Raw genomic sequence first — 22,688 nt, 5'->3', positions numbered from 1 at the left:
AACCTGATTTTTCCAATCCCCTTGCATATTGAAGTCCCCCCATTACAATTGTGTCATTACCCTTATTACATGCCTTTTCCATATCCCTTTGCAATCTCAATCCCACATCTTGGGCTACTATTTGAAGGCCTATATATGAGTCCCATAATTTTTTTTTTACCCATGCAGCTTCTTAACTCCATGCACCTCTTTCTAAAGACGTAATTCCATCTCTGACCAACAGAGCCACACCACCGCTTATGCCTTCCAGCCTGTCCTTTTGATATGAAGTATATCCGTTGATGTTAAGCTCTCAACTACGGCCTTCTTTCAGCCATGACTCAGTGATGCCCAAAATGTCATACCGCCAATCTCTAATTGCACCATGAGCTTGTCCACCTTATTCTGGATGCTACACACATTTAAATATATTACCTTCAGTCCTGCATTCTTCACCCTTTTGAATTCAGCCTCGGCGGTACAATCTAACTTTTTGCTCTGCCTGCACTTGTACCCTATCATTGGCTTGTCCTTCCTGGCATTCACGTTACACCCATCATCTACTTGTAAACCTGCTGGCTCATCCTCAGCTCTATCATACCGGTTCCCATCCCCCTGCCAGATTAGGGGTGTCGATGGTGGGAGGGAGGGAGGGAGGCAGCATGAATGTATGTATGTGTGTGCGATTGTGTGTGAGAGAGAGAATATGTCTGTCTGTGTGGTTTTGTGTGTATGGGGGTGTGAGATAGGGGGAGAATGTGTGTGTGTGAGAGAGAGATAGAGTGTGTGAGAGAGAGCGATAGGTTGTGTGAGAGAGAGACAGAGTGTGTGTGTGTCAGAGAGATAGAGTGTATGTGAGAGATGTGTGTGTGTGGGAGAGTTAGTGAGTGTGTGAGAGAGATGTGTGTGATTATGTGTGGGTGTTTGAGTGTGTGTCTGTGTGAGAGAGGGGGAGAACGTGTGTGTGGGTGGGTGGGTGTGTGTGTGTTTGAGTGTGTGTGAGAGAGGCATTACCGATGTGCGCTGCGGGTGCGAGACCCGGACTGCGGGTGCTAGAAAGCGCATGGCTGCGGATACCAGTGTCCCTTTGACATTGGGCGAGCGATGCGATCCCACGCTCCTCCTTCCCCTCCCCCATCTCACCCCGCTCTGCTGCTGTGACATTCTGGTGTCCCGGGGCCTCGAAGGAAGCGATGGAGAGCCCACGGGGGTGGCGTGGGGAGGGGGAGAGGGGATGCAGAGCCCTACAGGGGTGAGAGGGAATTCGGAATTGCGCTTACGTAAGGGCTCTAATGAAAGAAAGCTTGACAGCGCCTCTGCTCCCTTCGGACTTTACCGAGATTCGGCATGACACCCCAAACTTTGACACAAGTCTACAGATGAGAGTATACTGACTGGTTGCATCACAGCCTGGTATGGAAACACCAGTGCCGTTGAACAGAAAATCCTACAAAAAGTAGTGGATACGGCCGAGTTAATCCCGGGTAAAGCCCTCCCCACCATTGAGCACATCGACACAGAACGTTGTCGCAGGAAAGCAGCGTCCATCAGCAGGGACCCCCACCACCACCACCCAGGCCATGCTCCCTTCTCACTGCCGCAGGTACAGGAGCCTCAGGACCCACACCACCAGCTTCAGGAACAGTTTTTACCCCTCAACCAACAGGCTCTTGAATAAAATGGGATAACTTCACTCATTCCATCACTGATCTGCTCCCAAAACCCATGCACTCACTTTCAAGGAATCTTCATCAAATGTTCTCAATATTTATTGCTTATTTATTATTATTATTATTTTCTCTTTTGTGTTTGCAAAATTTATTGTATTTTGGGCACTGGTCGTCCGTCCTGTTGATAAGATCTTTCATTGATTCTATAATGGTTATTGGATTTATTGAGTATGCCCGCAAAAATGAATTCAGTACTGGATATGGTGACATAGTTATACTTCGAATTTTCAACTTTGGAAAGCCCGACAGCGGGGGACGGGGTACTGGCGAAGGTTCACTGAACCACAAATCTCGCTGTAGAGGGTGTGTGGAAGGGGGAGGGGAGGAAAGGGATGGAGGGAGGGGAGAAGATGGAGTGAGGGGAGGGGAAGGGTACGGAGGGAGGGGAGAAGGAGAAGGGGAGGATATGGAGGGAGGGGAGGGAGAGGGAGAAGGGGAGGGGATGGAGGGAAGAGAGCGGTGAGGGACGGAAGGGAGAGGGGCAGGGGGCGGGAGAGAGTGTGAGTGAAGGGAGAGGGAGGGAGGGAGGGGGGGCTGCAGGAGGGTGTGGGGAAGGATTGGTCAACTGGGGTTGTGAATGAGAAGCAAAGGGAGACCAGGCAGGAGAGGGCAGGAGGGATGGAGAAACGCTGACCACAAGTGGCGGAGGGGTTGCTGGTTGATGGGGTGGGGATAGATAACTCGCGGCTCTAACACGCTGTCCCTGGTTAACGAGAGGATCCTGGTCCGGGAGCCGGACGGGGCTCTGCAGCACCGACGCCGGCAGCGCGGATAGTTTGTGTTTCACAGCTCCTGCCCGCCTGCAGTCTGCTCCTCTCGGAGTGCGGCACAAGGAAACGGCACAGTCAGCACTCAGCACAGCCTCCGCTTCCCTGATGGGCGCCTCAGCAGCATCCCAGCCCTCTTCCACTCACTCACCCTCCCCGCACCCACCACCTCCCTCCACCTCTCCCCTGTCCCGATCACGTCAATGCAGACAAATGTGTACCTCGAAATTCTGCGTTTAATGCAAATTCAGGTGGTGTTTTCTTGTGAATGCAGCTTATTAGCTAACATCATTTCGTCTTCTACTTTCTTATTTGCACTTTTTCCTTTTTTTGCACTCCTGATTTTATTTTTACATATGCTCATTATAAGTTACAGATTTTATTATGTGTTGTATTGCACTGCTGCCGCAAAACAACAAATTCCGAGACATATGTGGGTGATACTAAGCCTGATTCTGATTCTGATGCTCACATTGTAAAGCACTTTGAACTGCATCTGTTGTCTACTCAAATTTGGTCAGCGTACAGGAGGGAGAATTAAAAATCTGGCCGAGTGGCGCCACAACAAGAACCTCTCACTCAGTGTCAGCAAGACCAAGGAGCTGATTGTTGACCTCAGGAGGAGAAAACCAAGAAGTCCATGAGCCAGTCCTCATCGGGGGATCAGAGGTGGAGAGGGTCAGCAGCTTTAAATTCCTCGCTGTTATCATTTCAGAGAACCTGTCAACGAGCCAGTAGGTAAGTAAATTACGAAGAGAGCACGGCAGCACCTCTACTTCCTTGCGAGTTTGTGAACATTCAGCATGACATCCAAAGCTTTGACAGACCTCTATAACTGGGAGTATATATAGACTCGTTGCATCACGGCCTGGCATAGAAACACCAATGTCCTCGGACGGAAAATCCTAGAAAAAGTCCTTCGGGGTATAGCCCTCCCCACCATTGAGCGCATCCCCACGGATGGCAGTCACAGGAAAGCAACATCTATCATCATGGCCCTCCACCAGCCAGGCCATGCTCTCTTCCCACTTACTGCCATCAGGAAGAAGGTGCAGGAGCCTCAGGACTCACGACCAGGTTCAGTTATACCCCTCAAGCATCAGGCTCTTGAACCACAGGGGATATCTTAACTCAGTTTCAATTGCCCCATCACTGAACTGTTCCCACAAACTATTGTAACCCTCAGGCTCGGTCAGCACGTGTTCGTCTCGGGGAAAACAACTTCTGGCCCCGCCAGACTGAGAAATCTCGTTCGTGTGGATGCTGCATGATGTGTTGCCCGGTTACAAATCCGCAGTGCAAAATATCGAACAGTACACGATATGCGATTAAGTGACTGAACTTTATAAATATTAATCTGGATAGAGAGTTAGTAAAGAAAATAAAAAGCAAAAGGGCCCATTTTAAGGAAGAAGTCTATTGCGCATCGTTCGAGCTCTCTGTCCGTTCATTTGTTCCCGTCGACCTGCGAGCGTCGCCGGCCCTCGGACCCTCGCCCCTCAGTCCACTCCGTCCGGGGGTCTTCGGACTCTCTCCATTCGCGTCCTCTCTCTCCATCACTCCCCGACGAAAGACCGCGAAAATCTCTCTTCCAGACTCACAAGAAAGAACCATATTTCTCCCATTGGATAGACCCACACGCCAAAGCCCCGTTATCTCTCGTCATAACCCAAACATTGCTGCTACATTAGCAGTGAAACATGACATAGAAGCCATTACATTAGCTTTAGCAGTGAAACCTTACAGCGTGTTACACTCTCCCCCCACCACATTTAGTCATGCCCTCATGGTGTTGAGACAACTCGCCAACCCTTCCTGTAGAACAGCGGTCCCCAACAACCGGGCCGCAGAGCATTTGCTACCGGGCCGCGAGGAAATGATATGATTTGGCGATATGAGTCAGCTGCACCTTTCCTCATTCCCTGTCACGCCCACTGTTGAGCTTGAACACACGCGAGGTCATTAACAGAGCGTCATCCATGTCAGCGCGGGAAGAAGATCAACTCCTCGAGCTTGCAAATGACGGCGGGCTGAAAAGTATGTTTGACATAACATCTCTGCCGGCATTCTGGATCAAGGTCAAGGCTAAATATCCTGAGATAGCTACGAAAGCACTCTAAACGTTGCTTCCATTTCCAACATATCTCTGCGATGAATGCGACGAAAACTGAATTGCGGAATAGACTGGACATAAGGAACCCCCTTCCAGTATCGCTGTCTCCCATCACGCCTCGATAGGACCGTCTTGTTGCAGAAAAATAAGCCCAGGGCTCCCACTGATTCAGTGATATTGGTGTGTTGCAATGATTTTATATGTTCATACGGGGAAAATATGTGTTTAATATCCAAACGTTACTTAAAATGTTATGATGCTATTGACTGATAAGTGACTTATATAACCATATAACAATTACAGCACGGAAATAGGCAATCTCGGCCCTTCTGGGTCCATGCCGAAAGCTAGTCTCACCTAGCCCCACCGACCTGCACTCAGCCCATAACCCTCCATTCCTTTCCTGTCCATATACCCGTCCAATTTTTCTTTAAATACTATCGAACCTGCCTCTACCACTTCTACTGGAAGTTCTTTCAACACTTACTTCAAACTCCCCGTCCTCCCCTGATAATTGACTTATCACTATATTCATGCGAGGAAAATATGCGCTGTGTGTTTAATATTAAATTCGTTAGATAAACCCTTTAAGAAAAGAAATATTCCGGTCGTGATTAACACCCCCCCCACCCCCGCGAACAGAATCACCAAAAAACGATCTGCAGAGAATAATATCAGCAGGTACACGCATGCGCACTGGTGCCCGCGCAAGACTTCATGGTCATTGTAGTCTTTCTCGGGGTAAGCACAACTTGTTTTTTGACTGCTACTCTTGTCCGTTGGCAACCCTACCCCCCCCCCCCCCCCCGGGATCAGCCGGTCCGCAAGAATATTGTCACTATTAAACCGGTCCGCAGCGCAAAAAAGGTTGGGGACCCCCTGCTGTAGAACACAAATCCCAATCCAGGTGTAAAAGGCAGTGACATAGCTCCCCAACACAGTAGGGGTCACACTCCGTTCCCCTGGGGCTACGTAGGCCAGCCTATCTGGGGGTCTCCTAATTTTCTGAGATCTCCACGCCCCCTCATCTAACTCAATGGGAGAAGGGCCGGGAGTCTCTTCCTCAATCAATGGGGAGTTAGCGAAAGGCAGCATATATCACAGAACCCGAGGAACGAGGGCAGAGCGCTCACAGTCTGGGGCCTTGGCGGAGTGGTAACCGCCTCTATCTTCGCTGTCAACTTCCCCCATTTTTCATATAGTTTTTCCCTGGCTTGTCTCACAGGAACACTGGACATTACCGTCACCAGGAACAGGTGCGCCAGGGGCATCCCCCTCGAGGTCTTCCGGAGCGAAAACTAAGAGGGTTTCGCCCTCAGATACTCCGGGAAAGTTGGTTCCCATCACTCTCGCTACTTCCCCGGACCGTACCACCATTGGCTTCAACTGGGTGAACCATACAGTCTCTCGTTTAAATTCGGTATCCGGACCAATGCAGCCACGCACTTCCTCAAAAGCAGCTCGAAGCACCAGATGCACAGACAATATCCCCAGAAAATTCTCCCCAACCTTCTCCTTGCAGACTCCCATAAGCCTCCTTAGAAACGATAGAACTCTGTCTTTGAAGTCTCCGCCCCCAACTGCGGGAAATTCAACTTGTGACTCGGCCCGCTCGGCTACCTTCTATCCCTCCCTGACAGTATGGACAGGCCATGGCCCCGCCTCACCTGGGGCACCGATAGACGCTGGCCGTCCCACCGCTGTTACGTCAGCCCTAGTCTGAACTAAAACAAGGTCTGAGCCTGCCATTTAATCAAATCTCCGCGCTACAATTTCAACTTTAACCATACTCAAAAATCGAATTAATACCCCACTCAACACGCACGCATTAGTTACCGGTAACCCCACGGAGGTGCACCACCGCTCCACCTCAGCAGCATCCATACCAGCACAGATTTAAACACACAACCCACTGGTTCAATGGTCAGGGCAATCACGCAGCATCCCATGGAATCGATCCCGGACGAGCCCCCACAATTGTAACCCTCAGGCTCGGCCAGCACGTGTTCGTCCAGGGGAAAACAACTTCTGGGCCCCGCCAAACTGAGAAATCTCGTTTGTGTGGATGCTGCGTGATGTGTGGTTACAAATCCACACTGCAAAATATCAAACAGTACACCATATAAGATTAGATGATTGAACTTTATAAACCTTAATCTGGATAGAAGGTTAGTAAAGAAAATAAAAAGCAAAAGGGCCCATTTTAAGGAAATTGGTTGTTTGTCCGTCCTGTTGGTCCGGTCTTTAATTGATTCTGTTATGATTCATGGATTTACTGTGTATGCCTGCAAGAAAATGAATCTCAGGGTTGTATATGGTGAAATATATGTACTTTTATAATAAATTTACTTTGAAATTTGATCTTATAACTGTGCGATTATTATACTTACTGATTTTTTTCTCAGATTGGACTGGTGAAACTTGAGGTATAGGCATAGACAAGCAGGTTTATTTCTCAAATGCTAGGAACTTTCGGACTATTCTAGCGGGGTTTCGTATTGTGGCTCTCTGAAGATTCACATAAATATTGCTGTGTAGCCCTAATTGTTTAATGCTATTGTGTTGTGACTTGGGGATGATACCAGTTGTAGATATTACTATCGGGACAATGTATACCCTGTTCATATTCCATAGTCTTTCAATTTCCTCTTTTAACTCAGCATATTTCTGGAGTTTTTTCACTTATTGTTTTCTGTGTGTTATCTGTGTTTGGAATGGCTATATCTATTCAGTTCTATCTCTGACATTAAATGTACCTTTGAAACCTTTGAAATAAGTTGCCCTTGCTTGTTTATCCTGTATTATTATATCCAGATGGTTATTATAGATTGTCCTATCTGTAATAATCGATCAGTCATAATAGAATTTGTAGGACTCTGATTCTAAAACTGGATCAGGTTTGTATTTATAGTGTGATTTCTTTTATGAGTTTGTGTTTTAAAGCAAGATCTTGGTGAATGATGTTTGGCACTTGATTGTGCTTGTGTAAGTAATCAGATTGAGTTAAACTGCTACGGGATCCTGTAATGTGTTGGATTGTTTCTGGTTTTTCTTGGCATTTTCTACATTTATCATCTTTAATTTGTTGGTTCTTTTATTATGTATTTTTGATTTATTTTGTGTTTACCACTTGGGCTTGTATTGCCACAAGGAACCCTTCTGTTTCTGTGAAGAGATCTCTAATTCTGAGCCATGTGTTCGACGCTTCCTTGTTGACATCTCGTCTGCTCAGACCATGGGGTTATCTTCCATGGAGGGTCATACTCTTCCATTGGTTAACATTTTCTTCTATAGTGATAATTTCTTCATTTTTCTGTATTCCACTCCCATTTAAGTTTCGTGGTGTGTACTTCTTATTAGAATTGCACTTGCTCACATGGAGTGCTGAATCCTGTTTTTGATGATGAAAATATATACATAGAAATTTTATCTGACTGTTGTGTAAAATTTTAATGTCTGTATTTCCTCTGCCCCCTTGTGTTCTAGGTAGTGTTAATCTCAGTGCATTTGGGTGTACGCAATATTTTCTGAAATGTTACTTTTCTTTGTAAATTTCCCGATATTATTATCACCATCATCTGACGCTCTGCGTCTGTGAGTAAGCTTTTCATTGCATCCGTGCACAGGCGGACTTGTGCCGACTTGGTGACTTTGACTTTGACTACTTTGACGCCTGCTGCCCCAGTCAATAAGGTTATTATCGATCTCCTTACTCAGCCCCTTCCCGCTGATCATCTTTCCCTGCATTACCTTAACAGAGAAAGAAAAAGAATCGATCCCTATCGACACACGTAAACTGCTGCAGGAACTCAGCAGGTCAAGCGGCATCTGTAGAGGTGAATAAGACAACATTTTGTGTGTGTTGCTTTGGATTTCCAGCAGCTGCAGAATCTCTTGTGCTTGTGATTTAAAGGGGACCCGAGGGGGAGGATTTTCGCCCAGAAGGTGGTCAGGATAGGGAGTGAGCTGCCAGAGGAAGTGATTGCGGCAGGTTCATTAACAGCATTTGAGAAATACCTGGACTGGAAAAGGGATTGAAAAGGGTTTTAAGGATGCAGAATAAACGTGGGCACTTTGGACTGACTGGCTTAGATGGGAATCTTGGTCGGTTTGGACTAGACGGGCCGAAGGGCCTGCTTCTGTACTGTGTGAGTCTTTTCTGAATGAACCTCGGTGACTGAGACACAGCTTCCCCGGGGAGAGAATTCACCCCTTCTGGCGAGGGAATTAATGAGGAGGTATTTCTTTAGCCAGAGGGTGGTGAATCTGTGGAATTAATTGCCACAGACGGCTGTGGCGGCCAAGTCATTGGGTATATTTAAAGCGGAAATTGATAGATTATCGATTAGTCAGGATAGCAAAGATTACAAGAAGGCGGCAGAAGAATGGGGTTGAGGGGGATAATAAATCAGCCATGATGGAATGGCGGAGCAGACTCGATGGGCTGAATGGTCTAATTCTACTTCTTATCCTCATTTTACTCTTGATTGCCCCACCCCTGCGCAGTCAGATGGAGGCGAACAACCCTCCCGTGTCCCCTTGAGCAGTGGTCATTTAGATCCCGCTCATTTCCCGCAACAGCGAGTAGAGGCCTGCTCCAATGAACCTGTGCTCCCACTCGAGGCATCACCCTGGCCAGCCGGCCACCACCGTAGGAAGGCCCCGCTCTTGTGCTGCACCGTTCTGTGTTCTGTGTCCTCAAGGGTTCTGCAATCTGTGTCAGGAGTCTTGTTTCCCTGCCCCCGATACTGTGTGTGTATGTGGGGGGGGGGGGGGTGCACGGGGGAAAGAACAGGCAAACTGTACTGACCCAATTAAATGCTAGAATTTTCCCGAGGGGCCGATTGGCCTTTCCCTGATCCAATGCAACATGAGTGGCTTGTTCCTGTTCCCGTGCTTCTATGGTCGATGGGCTGAATGTTCAGCTCCCAGCCGGGCACAGGAGGCAGCGACCAGCGCCCACTTTCTGTTCCAGAGTACGGAACAGTCCAGCACGGGAACAGGCCTTTCGGCCCACGGTGTCCGTGCCGACCGCGATAGCATCCTAACTAATCCCATCTGGCTGCACCCCCAGAGATGCCGCCAGCAGATTGAGATTGGCTCCAGATTCCCCCTCTATCTTCTGTCTGAATGCCTCTTTTATGTCCTTACTGTATCTGCCTCTATCACCACCGCTGGCAACGCATTCCAGGCTCCTACCACCCTCTGTGTAAAACAATTTAGGCCACAAGATATAGGAGCAATTTAGGCCACTTGGCCCATCTAGTAAGAGATAACAGGAGATTCTGTAGAATCCAGAGCAACACGCACAAAATGCTGGAAGAAAACAGCAAGTCAGACAGGAAATTTATATTAGACAGGAAATAGTGTTGGATAGACTGTTGGGTCTGAAGGCTGATAAGTTCCCGGGACCTGATGGTCTGCATCCCAGGGTAGTTAAGGCGGTGGCTTTAGAAATCGTGGACGAATTGGTAATCATTTTCCAATGTTCTATAGATTCAGGATCAGTTCCTGTGGATTGGAGAGTGGCTAATGTTGTCCCACTTTTCAAGAAAGGAGGGAGAGAGAAAACAAGGAATTATAGACCGGTTAGCCTGACGTCAGTGGTGGGAAAGATGCTGGAGTCAATTATAAAAGATGAAAATACGACACATCTGGATAGCAGTAACAGGATTGGTCTGAGTCAGCATGGATTCACGAAGGGGAAATCATGCTTGACTAATCTTCTGGAATTTTTTGAGGATGTAACCATGAAAATAGACAAGGGAGAGCCAGTTGATGTCGTGTACCTGGACTTTCAGAAAGCCTTTGATAAAGTCCCACATAGGAGATTAGTGGGCAAAATTAGGGCACATGGTATTGGGGGCAGAGTACTGACATGGACTGAAAATTGGCTGGCTGACAGAAAACAAAGAGTAGCGATTAATGGGTCCCTTTCGGAATGGCAGGAGGTGACCAGTGGGGTACTGCAGGGTTCAGTGCTGGGACCACAGCTGTTTACAATATATATTAATGATTTAGATGAGGGAATTAAAAGTCACATTAGCAAATTTGCAGCTGACACAAAGCTGGGTGGCAGTGTGAAATGTGAGGAGGATGCTATGTGAATGCAGGGTAACTTGGACAGGCTGAGTGAGTGGGCGGCTGCATGGCAGATGCAGTTTAATGTGGATAAATGTGAGGTTATCTACTTTGGTGGTAAGAACAGGAAGGCAGATTATTATCTAAATGGAGTCGAGTTAGGAAAAGGGGAAGTACAACGCGATCTAGGTGTCCTTGTACATCAGTCACTGAAAGCAAGCATGCAAGTACAGCAGGCAGTGAAGAAAGCTAATGGCATGCCGGCCTTCATAAAAAGGGGAGTTGAGTATAAGAGCAAAGAGGTCCTGCAGTTGTACAGGGCCCTGGTGAGACCACACCTGGATACTGTGTGCAGTTTTGGTCTCCAAATTTGAGGAAGGACATTCTTGCTATTGAGGGAGTGCAGCGTAGGTTCACAAGGTTAATTCCTGGGATGGCGGGACTGTCATATCTCGAAAGATTGGAGCGACTGGGCTTGTATACACTGGAATTTAGAAGGATGAGAGGGGATCTGATTGAAACATATAAGATTATTAAGGGATTGGACACGCTAGAGGCAGGAAACATGTTCCCGCTGATGGGTGAGTCCAGAACCAAAGGCCACAGTTTAAGAATAAGGGGTAGGCAATTTAGAACGGAGTTGAAGAAAAACTTTTTCACCCAGAGAGTGGTGGATATATGGAATGCTGTGCCCCAGAAGGCTGTGGAGGCCAAGCCTCTGGATGCTTTCAAGAAAGAGATGGATAGAGCTCTTAGAGATAGCGGAACCAAAGGTTATGGGGATAAGGCAGGAACTGGATACTGATTGTGGATGATCAGCCATGATCACAGTGAATGGCGGTGCTGGCTCGAAGGGCCGAATGGTCTACTCTTGCACCTATTGTCTATTGACAGCATCTACGGAGAGGAATAAACAGTCGACGTTTAGGGCCAAGACCCTTAACCTCTTGTGTTTAAGGCTAAAATCCTACCCCACGCCTCCACCACCATCCCGTTTGTTTTATTTTCCACACCCTCCCTCGTCACTTTTTTTCTGATATTTAATCGTGAACCACAGTGTCCAAAATGCGGACTTTCTTCTGACTGGTCGGTCGATGGATCAATAAGGAGCCTCTGCCCACTCTCGGAGGAGAAGCTCGAGAGAGGGCCCGCCTCCTCTGCCCCTCGCTCCATAAATAGGAGCACACGCGGCATTGCGCTAGTGCGGTGACTTTGGCGCAGTGCGGCGGGAGCGGGAAAGATCAGGAGGGACCCAGAAGGAGCAAGAGGGAACGAGGAGAAACCCGGAGACACGATGAGCGCCTACGACCCTTTCAGCCCCCTGCGGAAACCTTGGGAAGACCACCGCTATGGCCGCACCGCCAAGTCCAGCTTCTCCTCCAGCCTGTACACCATGCACCGCTCGAGCACCCCCAAGCGCTCAGTGCGCACTAGCTCGGTGTCCTCGATGCCCGAGCTCGCCGAGCGGGTGGACCTGGCCCAGGTGAGCAGCCTGAACGCCGAGCTGCTGACTCTGCGCGCCCAGGAGCGGGAGCAGCTGATGGACCTCAACGACCGCTTCGCCACCTACATCGAGAAGGTGCACTTCCTGGAGCAGCAGAACAAGGTGCTGCTGGTGGAGCTGGAGGCGCTCCGCCAGAAACAGAGCGACCCGTCCCGCCTGCACCAGATCTACGAGGAGGAGATCCGGGGACTGAGGGCGCTGGTGGATGCCGAGAGCGCCGAGAAGGCCAGGATGGAGGCGGAAAGGGAGCGCCTCCGTGATGTCTACGGGCAGGCCAAGGAAAGGTAGAGAGTTCAGGGAAAACGCACAGAGCTGTTGTCGGGACTTGGGGGATGGTTGAATAGGCTAGGACTTTTTAACCTGGAGCGTTGGAGAATGAGGGGAGAATCGATTGACATGTACAAAATTATGTTGGGTACAGAGAGGGTAAATGCAAGCAGGCGTTTTGCACTAAGGATACACGAGACTAAAAATGGAGGTCATGGGTTTAGAGGGGAAATATTTAAGGGAAGCAGAGGGGGAACTAAACTCAGAGAGTGTTAAACGCGATGCCGTGGATTGCAATGTTTTAGCGATGTTTGGGTAGGTAGATGTATGCGAGAGGTATGGAGATCTATGGTCCGGGTGTGCGTCAATGGGACTATGCAGACTATTACTTCGGCATGGACTAGATGGGCCGAAGAACCTGCTTGTGTGCTGTAGTGTTCTTTGACTCTCTGACTTTAGGTACGAGGAGGAGGTGAGGCTCCGCATGGAGGCCGAAGGCGAGCTGCAGAAGGCGCGGGAGAGCGCCGACAAGGTGCTCCTGGCCAACAGCGACTTGGAGGGCTCCATCAGCTCGCTGGTGGAGGAGATCGCTTTCCTAAAGAAGGTGCACGGCGAGGAAAGTGCCGAACTGGCGGCGCAGATCCAGGCGGCGCACCTGACCGTGGAGGTGGAGGTAGCCAAGCCCGACCTGTCGGTGGCCTTGCGGGAGATCCGCTGCCAATACGAGAAGCTGGCGCACAAGAACATGCAGGCGGCCGAGGACTGGTACCGCACCAAGTTCGCCACCGTTTCCGAGCTGGCAAGCCGCAACAGCCAGGCGGTGCGCTCCATCCGCGAGGAGACGGCCGAATACCACCGGCTGCTGCAGTCCCGCCGCTCCGAGATCGACGGGCTCCGCAGTGTCATCGACTCCCTGCAGAAACAACTGGAGAGCCTGGAGGAGCGGCAAGCCAAGGAGGTTGGCAAGTACCAGGTGAGGGTGCAGTGTGATAAGGAGCTTGGTCCAAAAGCAGAGCTAAATAATGGACCACAAGCCACGAGGGGCCACAAAGCCCGCGAGACACAGGGAAACTTTAGACAGGGTGAGTGACAGCCTGGATCAGCTGGTTGAGCTGTCTGGTTAGATCAAGGACTGTGAATGAGAGCTGGGGTCAAATAGGCTGCAGGTCATGAGTCTGGAACGCCATTAGCTGGGCGGAGAGTGGCAAGTGCCTGCATGTGCGGGCTGGGAGTTGTCAGCGAGAGCTGGCCTGACAGGACCAAGTGAGGGCGCAGGTGGCAGTGCCAGATGAGAGGGCAGATGGGCAAGGACCCCGCGAGGGGAACTAATCCCAGGTAGAAAGGCAGATGCCAATACTACGTAGGCAAGAATCTGGTGAGGGGACAAGGGGCAGTCCAGATGTGTCGGTCTAGATCGGATCCAGTCCCTGTGCCGGTAAACACTAGGCGCCAGGCAGGTGAGCAAGGGCCAGGCGCACCCAGACCTGGTAGGTAATCACCAGGCGGCAGCGTAATCTGGGCAAGGACCATGTGAGGGAAGCCAGTTGCTGAGACTAGGTGGGGGACGGAAGGAGGATGGGAGCGGTGGGTCCAGACGTCGGCGTGGATGTGGATGCCGGGAGAAGATAGTGGCAAGCATGAGGAGCTTCACTGACGCGGGGAGGCAGGTAGAAGCAGGGGTTGTCTGCCCTGCAGCAGCGCGGCTTTATGAGAAGGGTTAAGTGATCGACGAAGCCAAGAGGTTTGGTGCGCGGAGGAAGGTGGACAGACGCACGGGTCTGGGGTGTTTCTCCGCAGCGCACTGAGGTGATGCAGACGCAGTGCGCAAAGGGGCGACAGAGAGGAAACACCGGTGCTTCTATCGGGAGGTGGGGGCATTTGAAGGTCAGTGGGAGGGTGCTGAAGTCGACAGTAACCGAATCAGGTTTACTCTTCTCACTGGCATATGTCGTGAAATCTGATGTTTCGTGGCGGCAGTACAGCGGGACATAAAAAATACTATAAGCTAAAACAAGAAACCTACGCGCTCTCGGGACTGGGAAAGCTCCGCATTGCTCCCGGTGGCCCTGTGAGCGGGCAGACTGTGTCTGGTGCAGAGCCGGTAGGTGGTAGGGGAGGGTGAGTGGTTAACCTGGGCATTGTTCGTGTTGCTGGGAGGGGGGAGGTGTGTAAAGGGGTTAAAAAGCGGAGGATAGAAATGAGGCGTCATCAGGCATTTGTCGAAAAATACCCCCACCCACCCACCCCACCCCAACACTACCGCATTGCAGTAGGATGTTCAAAGGCACTGTCAGGGTGAAGGCCGAGAGGGGGCGGGGGTGGGGTGGGGAATTGTACTCAAATTATTCAGAACGAATACAGAACACTTTCAGCCGTTTTTATATCTATCGATCAAATCGGTTGGAACCGGTTCCCGCTATATATTTACCTGAGAGAGATCGATCGATAGATAGATCTGCATATATACACAATTTCAAGATTGTTTAATGTCATTTCCAGTACATAAGTGTAAAGGAGAATGAAATAATTGTTACTCCGGATCCGATGCAGCACAAAAACACACACAATAAGATGGAGAACACAATAATAAAAGAACATAATTAATATAGATATGCAAGCTAGCCGATATGCATGGATTGTATGTCTATAAAGTGGCGCTGGGCACAGGAGTGTCCGTACAGGACTTGACTGTGACCGGAAGTGAGGAAGTATTGGTGGTGGGGGTGGGTTATTTGGTGAAGCCTCACTGCTGGGGGGTAAGTAACTGTTTTTGAATCTGGTGGTCCTGGCATGAATGCTACGGAGCCTCCTCCCTGACGGGGGTGGGGGTGGGTTGGGGACAGACAGTCCATGGGCAGGGTGGGTGGGATTCTTCCTGATGTTACTGGCTCTTTTCCGGCACCTCTCTGTATTTATGTTCTTGACGGCGGGTCGGCTGGTGCCGGTGACGAGTCGGGAGCTTTGGCCACCCGTTATACTGCAGCTTTCAGTTCCGTGCCCCGGTTGCGGGACAGAGATTGGACTCCGACCGCCTGCTTGGTGGGTAGGCGGGGCAGAGGGCTATGGGGGCTGGCGGTATGGTTCGCCTCCCCCCCCCCCCCGAGTCTCCCTGCGACAGCGCTGAGTGAAGGCTGTTGTGTTGCGCTCAGGACCGCATCAATGAGCTGGAGAAGGAGATCCACGAGGCGAAGCAGGAGATGGCGCGGTACCTGAGGGAATACCAGGACCTGCTCAACGTCAAGATGGCTCTGGACATCGAGATCGCCGCCTACAGGTACTGTCCGAGGGATGGAGGGGAGGCAGAGGCGTGCGGAGCGAGGGAGAGGGTGAATGGGTAAGAGGAGTGACAAGAAAGGGGGAGGGAGGCATAGATGGGTGGAGTGAGGAAGGGGGAAGAGGAATGGCGGAGATGGGAGGGGGAGGAGAGGGAGTGTGAGGCAATGCAGAAAGGAGTGGAAGAGGAGGGACAGAAGAGTGGAGTGAGGAAGAGGAGGAGAGGATTTCAGGAGGAAGTGGAGGGTATAGGATAGGGAAGAGGACGGAGGGGAGTGAAATGTAGTGAGGGAGAGGGATGAAGGGAAGGGTAAGAAAGAGATGGAGAGGAGGGGAAAGAGGGTGTAGTTAAGGTGAGGAGAGAGACAGGAGAATGGTGGAGTGCAGGAGGGGGTTGAAAACGAGGAGGTTGATAGGTTCTTGATTAGTCAGGACGTCTAAGTTATGGGAAGAAGGCGGGGGGATGGGACCGAGAGGGATGGTAAATCAGACATGGAAAGGCAGAATCGATGGGCTGAATGGCCTCATTCTGTCTCTGTTTTATGGGAGTGATAGGGTGAAAGGGAGGAAGGGGGTCACGGCCGATATGAGAGACTGGGCGGGGGAGGGGGAGAGGCTTCCCTCTCGGGGAGTTCAGGAGACCAGACTCTGTCGTTCACCTTCTGCCCGTTTCTGTCTGTCTCCTTTTCAGGAAACTTCTGGAAGGCGAAGAGTTCCGGCTGAGTTTCTCGTCACTGCCGCCCTACAGTTAGACCGTGGATCCTGAGTAACCGTGCAGCCTCGTCCATCACATTCCTCCCCTCCTCTCCCGTCCACCCCACAGCCGCTGCTCAGCATCATCCATCCCGTGACATGTAACCTGTGAACACGCGCGTTCACGCCCAGCGTGCGCGCATACTTACACGCGTAGGGGCGCAGTGGCATATCTGTGCAAGGTGCCCCCTCCCTTTGATCGCTCACCTACCCAGCAGACAGCCCGATGCGTGATAACGGGGGGCGGGGGGGGGAAGAGGGTTGAGGCCTTGGATCCGATCCCGAGGGGTTGGGGAACACCGGACCTAGACGTAGCCGCTCAGTCTCCACACTCCCCTCTGTAAACTCACCCCCTCCCCACGCCTCCCAGCCTCCCGATAAAGAGATAGACATTCCGTACATCAAAACACACACTGAAATGCGTCGTTTGTCTCAACAATCAGCAGTCTGAGCCCACAACTCATCAACCCTAACCCGTATGTTTTAGGAATGCGGGAGGGAACTGGAGCACCCGGAGGAAACCCCCGCGGTCACAGGGAGAACGTACAGACACCTACAAACCCCACAAACAGCGGGCGGGAATTGAACCCGAGTCACCGGCACTGTAAAGCACCGCACTAGCTGTTTGATATGTGAGCGTGCTGCACACCAGACCCAGAGTAGCTACTCTGTCCTCCTATTACCCCTGATCTATGCACTCTGAACCCAGCCCAATGCCCTGACCTTTGATCCCTTACCCTTAGGGCCTCCCTGACCCCCTGCCCTGGTCCCTATTCTGCCACTCCTCCCTTTCTATCCCGTCAATATGTGTTCACCCCCGTGACGGGGGTTGGGGGGTGATTTTTGAGAGGGGGAGGGGTTCATTGGGTGTTGCTTCCTGGAGGGTCTGAGGCCACAGTACTGTCAGGATGGGCCGAGGTGGGAAGGGTGATGTTCGCTGGGACAGGTGGCCACGGATGTTGAGGTCGGAGATGGGCGAGGAGCTGGGATGGTGGATAGGCCGAGATCGGGAGGGACGGAGACTAAAAGAGGTTTGGAGAGAAGAGGGTGAGGGAGAAAAGTCCCAGCAGAGAAGGGCCCCTCCGCAGATTCCGGTTCAGACTGAAGTAACAGCCCCTCCACGTTTGGTAGGTGATCAGAAGTCCACTGAGGTCAGGCCTACCTGGTGACCCCAGTAAGCTTCTCCCCACTGTGACCTTGGCCCTTGATCACTGGTGAGGACGCTCTCCTTGCCGAGGTCGGGGGTGAAATGCCCCGGGATTCGATGTTGGTGAGGTTGATGGTGGAGTGACGGAACCGCCCACACAGGCCCCCATCCGCCCCTAAAACTGCAGCTGGACTCGTAGCTCACTGACAGAGAGAGACCGCCGAAGACCAGGCCACCCACAGATCACCGACACACATACAGAGACCGCCTCCACCCCACCTCCCTCCCGATGTTGAGGCGAGGACACTGATCCCCAGCAAATACGAGCGACGGGAGGCTCTGACCCGTCAGTAGGGTCTCCAAGACACAGAGTCCCCGACCCTGTGAAGGAGGCAGGGATGGACATAGACAGGGTGAGCCGGACACTGTGGGGCCCGGAACCTCGGTGGGCGCGTTAATACCGTACTGATCCCCTATGTGATAGGGTGATCCTGAAGCCTGGCGCCCAGGGATACCGAACAAGCCAGGATAACCAACTCGGACGCCAATGTGAAGGAGAAAGATGACCTTTACCAACTGGGGCGGGGTGAGGTGGGGGGGGGGGTGTCAGCCAGGGATATCCTGGCACCCAGAGACCTCCCTACCCACCCCTGATATTGAAGCTCCCTCATCTCTGGTCACTGGGAGACCGTCTCAAAATTACAGTGTGGTTCTTGACCCATGAGATTAAACCCTCAAATGCAGAGTTGCATCAGGGGTGAAGGGAACATAACCCCCTCCGCCCCACATCATAAACCCCAAACTCCAACACAGAGACCCTCAACGCCAAGCTGAAACCCTAAACCTCAACACAGAGACTGCGAACCCAAAAACACCAACACCGAGGCCCTGAAACCCAAATCAAGGCCCCAAATCCCAACAGCAGGAAGCTGAGACCCAAATGAAGACCCCCGAATCCTAACACAGTGACTCTGAACCCCAATCAACCCTGAAATCCAAATGGACCCCAGACCCCAACACAGAACCTGAAAGCAAAACCAAGACCCCAAACAGACCCTCAACCCCAAACCATGACTCTAAACCCCAAAACAGAGACTCTGCACTCCAAACTGAATCCTAAGCCCCAAACTGATGCTAAACCTCCTCAACCCCATCACAAGACCCTAACCCAACAGAGAGAGCCTGAACTCCAAACCGACACTGAACCCCAATGTAGATACAGAACCTCAAATTAAGGACCCGAAACCCTACAGAGAGACCCTGTACGCCAACACTGAGATGCTAAACTCCAAACCCGCCACAGACCCGAACAGAGAATCCAAGACCCTAAACCAAGACTCTAAACCCCAATACAGAGACTCTGAACCCCAAAACCACGACCCAAAATATCAACACAGAGAGCCTGAACCCCCAACCAAGTCTTAAACCCAAAAACAGAGACCTTGAACCCCAAGTCCACAAGGTTTTGAATCTCCTCATTAAGAGATCCTGAACATAAGCCTGGAATGTGAACCCCACCACCCAGAGATAGGGAATTCTCACCCCTAATGCTGAGTCTGTAACAGACTGTGACCCCCATTCTCCACGCCCTGCACTGGGGAACCCTGAACACTCATTTCAGAGTTTGACTGAAACCCCATCGTGGAGGCGAGGGTCCCCACATGCTCCACCAGCACCCAGGGGAGTGGTGCCAAATCGCCACAGGGCTTCCTGTCACTCTTCCAGAGAGAGAGCGGGAGACCCCCAAACCTGACACCATGAACAGGACAGAGGCATTGAACCCTAGGTTGAGAGTTGCACTGACAGAAAGGATAACCTGACGCCCAGCCGTCAGCCCAAACCTCGAGAATCTGAACCCCAAAACAAGATCTCAGCTCCATCCCCAGACACCGAACGCCAACTTGAACTGCAGCTCAGAGAAACAAGGCCTTCCCCAAGTAAGACTATGAACCCCAACACTGAGAGACCCTGCCAGCTAAAACCCCGAGAGAGACTATGAACCACAACTCTGGTAAGAGCACAGGGATAAAAGAGGAAGTGTCTCTCTGACCCAAAGCCCCACGAATTGCCCAGACAATGAGATCAATTGAGTCAGCCCAGAAGGCTGATCTGGGCATCTCTGATAGATCCCCAAGACTGAGTCTCTGAATCCCAGTACTGATGTAGCCTGAGCTCCAACAGAGTGATCCTAGCCAACAGTCCCAAGGCTGAGACTCTGCCCAGAAGGCTGGTCTGGGCATCTCTGATAGATCCCCAAGACTGAGTCTCTGAACCCCAGTACTGACCTGGACCGAGCTGCAACAGAGTGGTCCCAGCCAACAGGAAGGAGGAACAGCCCAAACCCCAAAACTGAGAAGTAGGACAATCCCAGATCACCTCTCTGGCAAAGCCTGAGCCAAAGTGATCGAGAATCCCAAGCAAGGGAGAAGCACCCGGATCTCACCAGGTGTAGGGCAGGGAAGGTATCATCCCACACTGACTGCTAACTACATCCCAGACCAGAATACACAGATCCAAGAGTAACACCGGGATCTACCCGAGCCCCAACATCCCGACTTGACTGGAAATCCATGAATTCCAGGACCATGAGATCCTGATGCCCAATAGTGAGATCCAAACTCTGACACCGCAGACCCCCTGAACCCCAATGAGAGATACTGAGACACAAATCCCGGTACTGCAAACCCATAAATCACAATATCAAGAGGTCCTGAACTCCAATGCTGTGACTCTAAGGCACTTCAACCTCAGCAGTGAGAGAACCTAAACCCAAACCCCAATGTTGAGAGGCTCTGAGCCCCAATACTGAGACCAAAACCTCAGTACGTCAACTCCCGGAACCTCAGCACAGGAGTTGGGACGTTAAGTTACAGTTGTACGAGGTGTTGGTACAGTATATAGTTCTGGTCACCCAGCTGTGATTAAGGTGCAGATGGTGTAGTAAAGATTCACAGGGACATTACTGGGCCTGGAGGGGTGGAGTTCTAAGGAGAGACTGAACAGACTGGGGCTGTTTTCCCTGGAGTGAAGGGGGTGGAAGGTGACCTGATGGAAGTTTATAGAAATCATGAGGGGCGTAGACAGGACAGATAATGCCTGTCTCCCGCAGTCTATCTCTATATCTAGAGGCCAAGCTTAAGGTGAGAGGGAGGCGTTTTAAAGGGGTAAGTTTTCACACAGACTGGTTGGTATTTAGGACGAGCTGAGGCAGTGAAGGCAGGAACAGGGACAACGTTTAAGAGGCACCTGGACAGATACTGGAAGGAGCAGGGAAGTAGGGATGTGGCTTTAATTCAGGTGTGGAGTTGTTATGAATGGGTGGGACCGCCAGGACACATTCCTTGGGTCAGAGGTCTGTTCCATTTCAAATACTGAGATCAGGTACCTCCCAGTATACTTTCACTCTCCCCTCCTCTTCCTTTGTACCACAGCTGCAAATCACAGTCAATGACAAGAAACCTGATTGTGACACGCCTACCCCCTCATCAGTCTACCCTCCCCTTCTCCTTAACCTCCTTCACTCACCCCAACTCCCCATTCCACCTCCTCACTATCCCCCTCCTCCTCCTCAGTCTCCCCTCCTCCTCCTCTTCACTCTCCCCTCCTCCTCCTCACTAACCCCCCTCCTCCTCACTCTTCCCCTCCCCCTCACTCTCCCCTCTTCTCCTCCCCCTCACTCTCCCCTCTTCTCCTCCCCCTCACTCTCCCCTCTTCTCCTCCCCCTCACTCTCCCCTCTTCTCCTCCCTCACTCTCCCTTCTTCTCCTCCCCCTCACTCTCCCCCCTCCTCCTCCCCCTCTCCACCTCCTCACTCTCCCCTCTCCTCCTCCTCCACCTCCTCACTCTCCCTCCTCCTCCACCTCCTCACTCTCCCTCCTCCTCCACCTCCTCACTCTCCCTCCTCCTCCACCTCCTCACTCTCCCTCCTCCTTCTCCTCCTCCTCACTCTCCCCTCTTCTCTTCCTCCTCCACACTCTCCACTCTTCCCTCTCCCCTCACTCTTCCCTCTCCCCTCACTTTCCCCTCCACCTCTTCGCTCTCCCCCTCCTCCTCCTCACTCTCCCCTCTCGTCCTCCTCCTCCTTCTCACTCTCCCCTCTCGTCCTCCTCCTCCTCCCACTATCCCCTCTCCTCCTCCTCACTCTCCCCTCTCCTCCTCCTCCTCATTCTCCCCTCTCCTCCTCCTCCCATTCACTCTCCCCTCTCCTCCTCCTCCCATTCACTCTCCCCTCTCCTCCTCCTCCCGTTCACTCTCCCCTCTCCTCCTCCTCCCGCTCACTCTCCCCTCCTCCTCCTCCCGCTCACTCTCCCCTCTCCTCCTCCTCCCGCTCACTCTCCCCTCTCCTCCTCCTCCTCACTCTCCCCTCTCCTCCTCCTCCTCACTCTCCCCTCTCCTCCTCCTCCTCACTCTCCCCCCTCCTCCTCCTCACTCTCCCCTCCTCCTCCTCACTCTCCCCTCCCCCTCCTCACTCTCCTCCTCCCCCTCACTCTCCCCTCTCCTCCCCCCTCACTCTCCCCTCTCCTCCCCCTCACTCTCCCCTCTCCTCCCCCCTCACTCTTCCCTCTCCTCCCCCTCACTCTCCCCTCTCCTCCCCCTCACTCTCCCCTCTCCTCCCCCTCACTCTCCCCTCTCCTCCCCCTCACTCTCCCCTCTCCTCCCCCCTCAGTCTCCCCTCTCCTCCCCACCTCACTCTTCCCTCTCCTCCCCCCTCACTCTCCCCTCTCCTCCTCCTCCTCCTCCCCCTCACTCTCCCCTCTCCTCCTCCTACTCCCCTCACTCTCCCCTCTCCTCCTCCTCACTCTCCCCTCTCCTCCTCCCCTCCTCCTCCTCACTCCCCTCTCCTCCTCCTCCTCCTCACTCCCCTCTTCTCCTCCTCCTCCACACTCTCCCCTCTTCTCCTCACTCTCCCCTCTCCTCACTATCCCCTCCTCCTCACTCTCCCCTCTCCTCCTCCCGCTCCCTCTCCCCTCTCCTCCTCCTCCCTCTCCCTCTCCCCTCTCCTCCTCCTCCCGCTCCCTCTCCCCTCTCCTCCTCCTCCCGCTCCCTCTCCCCTCTCCTCCTCCTCCCGCTCACTC

The 22,688-nt window shown here is 52.0% G+C and overlaps 1 protein-coding gene across 1 annotated transcript; it reads left to right on the top strand.

Annotated features, from left to right (window-relative positions):
* Positions 1–11,886: 11,886 nt before the first annotated feature.
* neff2 (neuronal intermediate filament family member 2) lies at positions 11,887–22,111 on the top strand. Its single transcript, XM_072256801.1, has 4 exons — positions 11,887–12,458; positions 12,901–13,414; positions 15,591–15,715; positions 16,406–22,111. The coding sequence occupies exons 1-4, from the start codon at positions 11,965–11,967 to the stop codon at positions 16,464–16,466; spliced, it is 1,194 nt and encodes a 397-aa protein (XP_072112902.1). The 5' UTR covers positions 11,887–11,964; the 3' UTR covers positions 16,467–22,111.
* The last annotated feature ends 577 nt before the right edge of the window (positions 22,112–22,688 follow it).

This window comes from Mobula birostris, chromosome 4, assembly GCF_030028105.1.
Source record: "Mobula birostris isolate sMobBir1 chromosome 4, sMobBir1.hap1, whole genome shotgun sequence".
Lineage (NCBI taxonomy): Eukaryota > Metazoa > Chordata > Chondrichthyes > Myliobatiformes > Myliobatidae > Mobula > Mobula birostris.
This window is presented reverse-complemented; position numbering and strand designations above follow the sequence as displayed.

Bases quoted from the DNA above. Each gene is read 5' to 3' on its own strand.
- neff2 (XM_072256801.1), top strand. From the start codon at position 11,965: ATGAGCGCCTACGACCCTTTCAGCCCCCTGCGGAAACCTTGGGAAGAC. The intron at 12,459-12,900 runs GTAGAGAGTTCA...CTCTGACTTTAG, and splicing joins TACGGGCAGGCCAAGGAAAG to GTACGAGGAGGAGGTGAGGC. The intron at 15,716-16,405 runs GTACTGTCCGAG...TCTCCTTTTCAG, and splicing joins ATCGAGATCGCCGCCTACAG to GAAACTTCTGGAAGGCGAAG.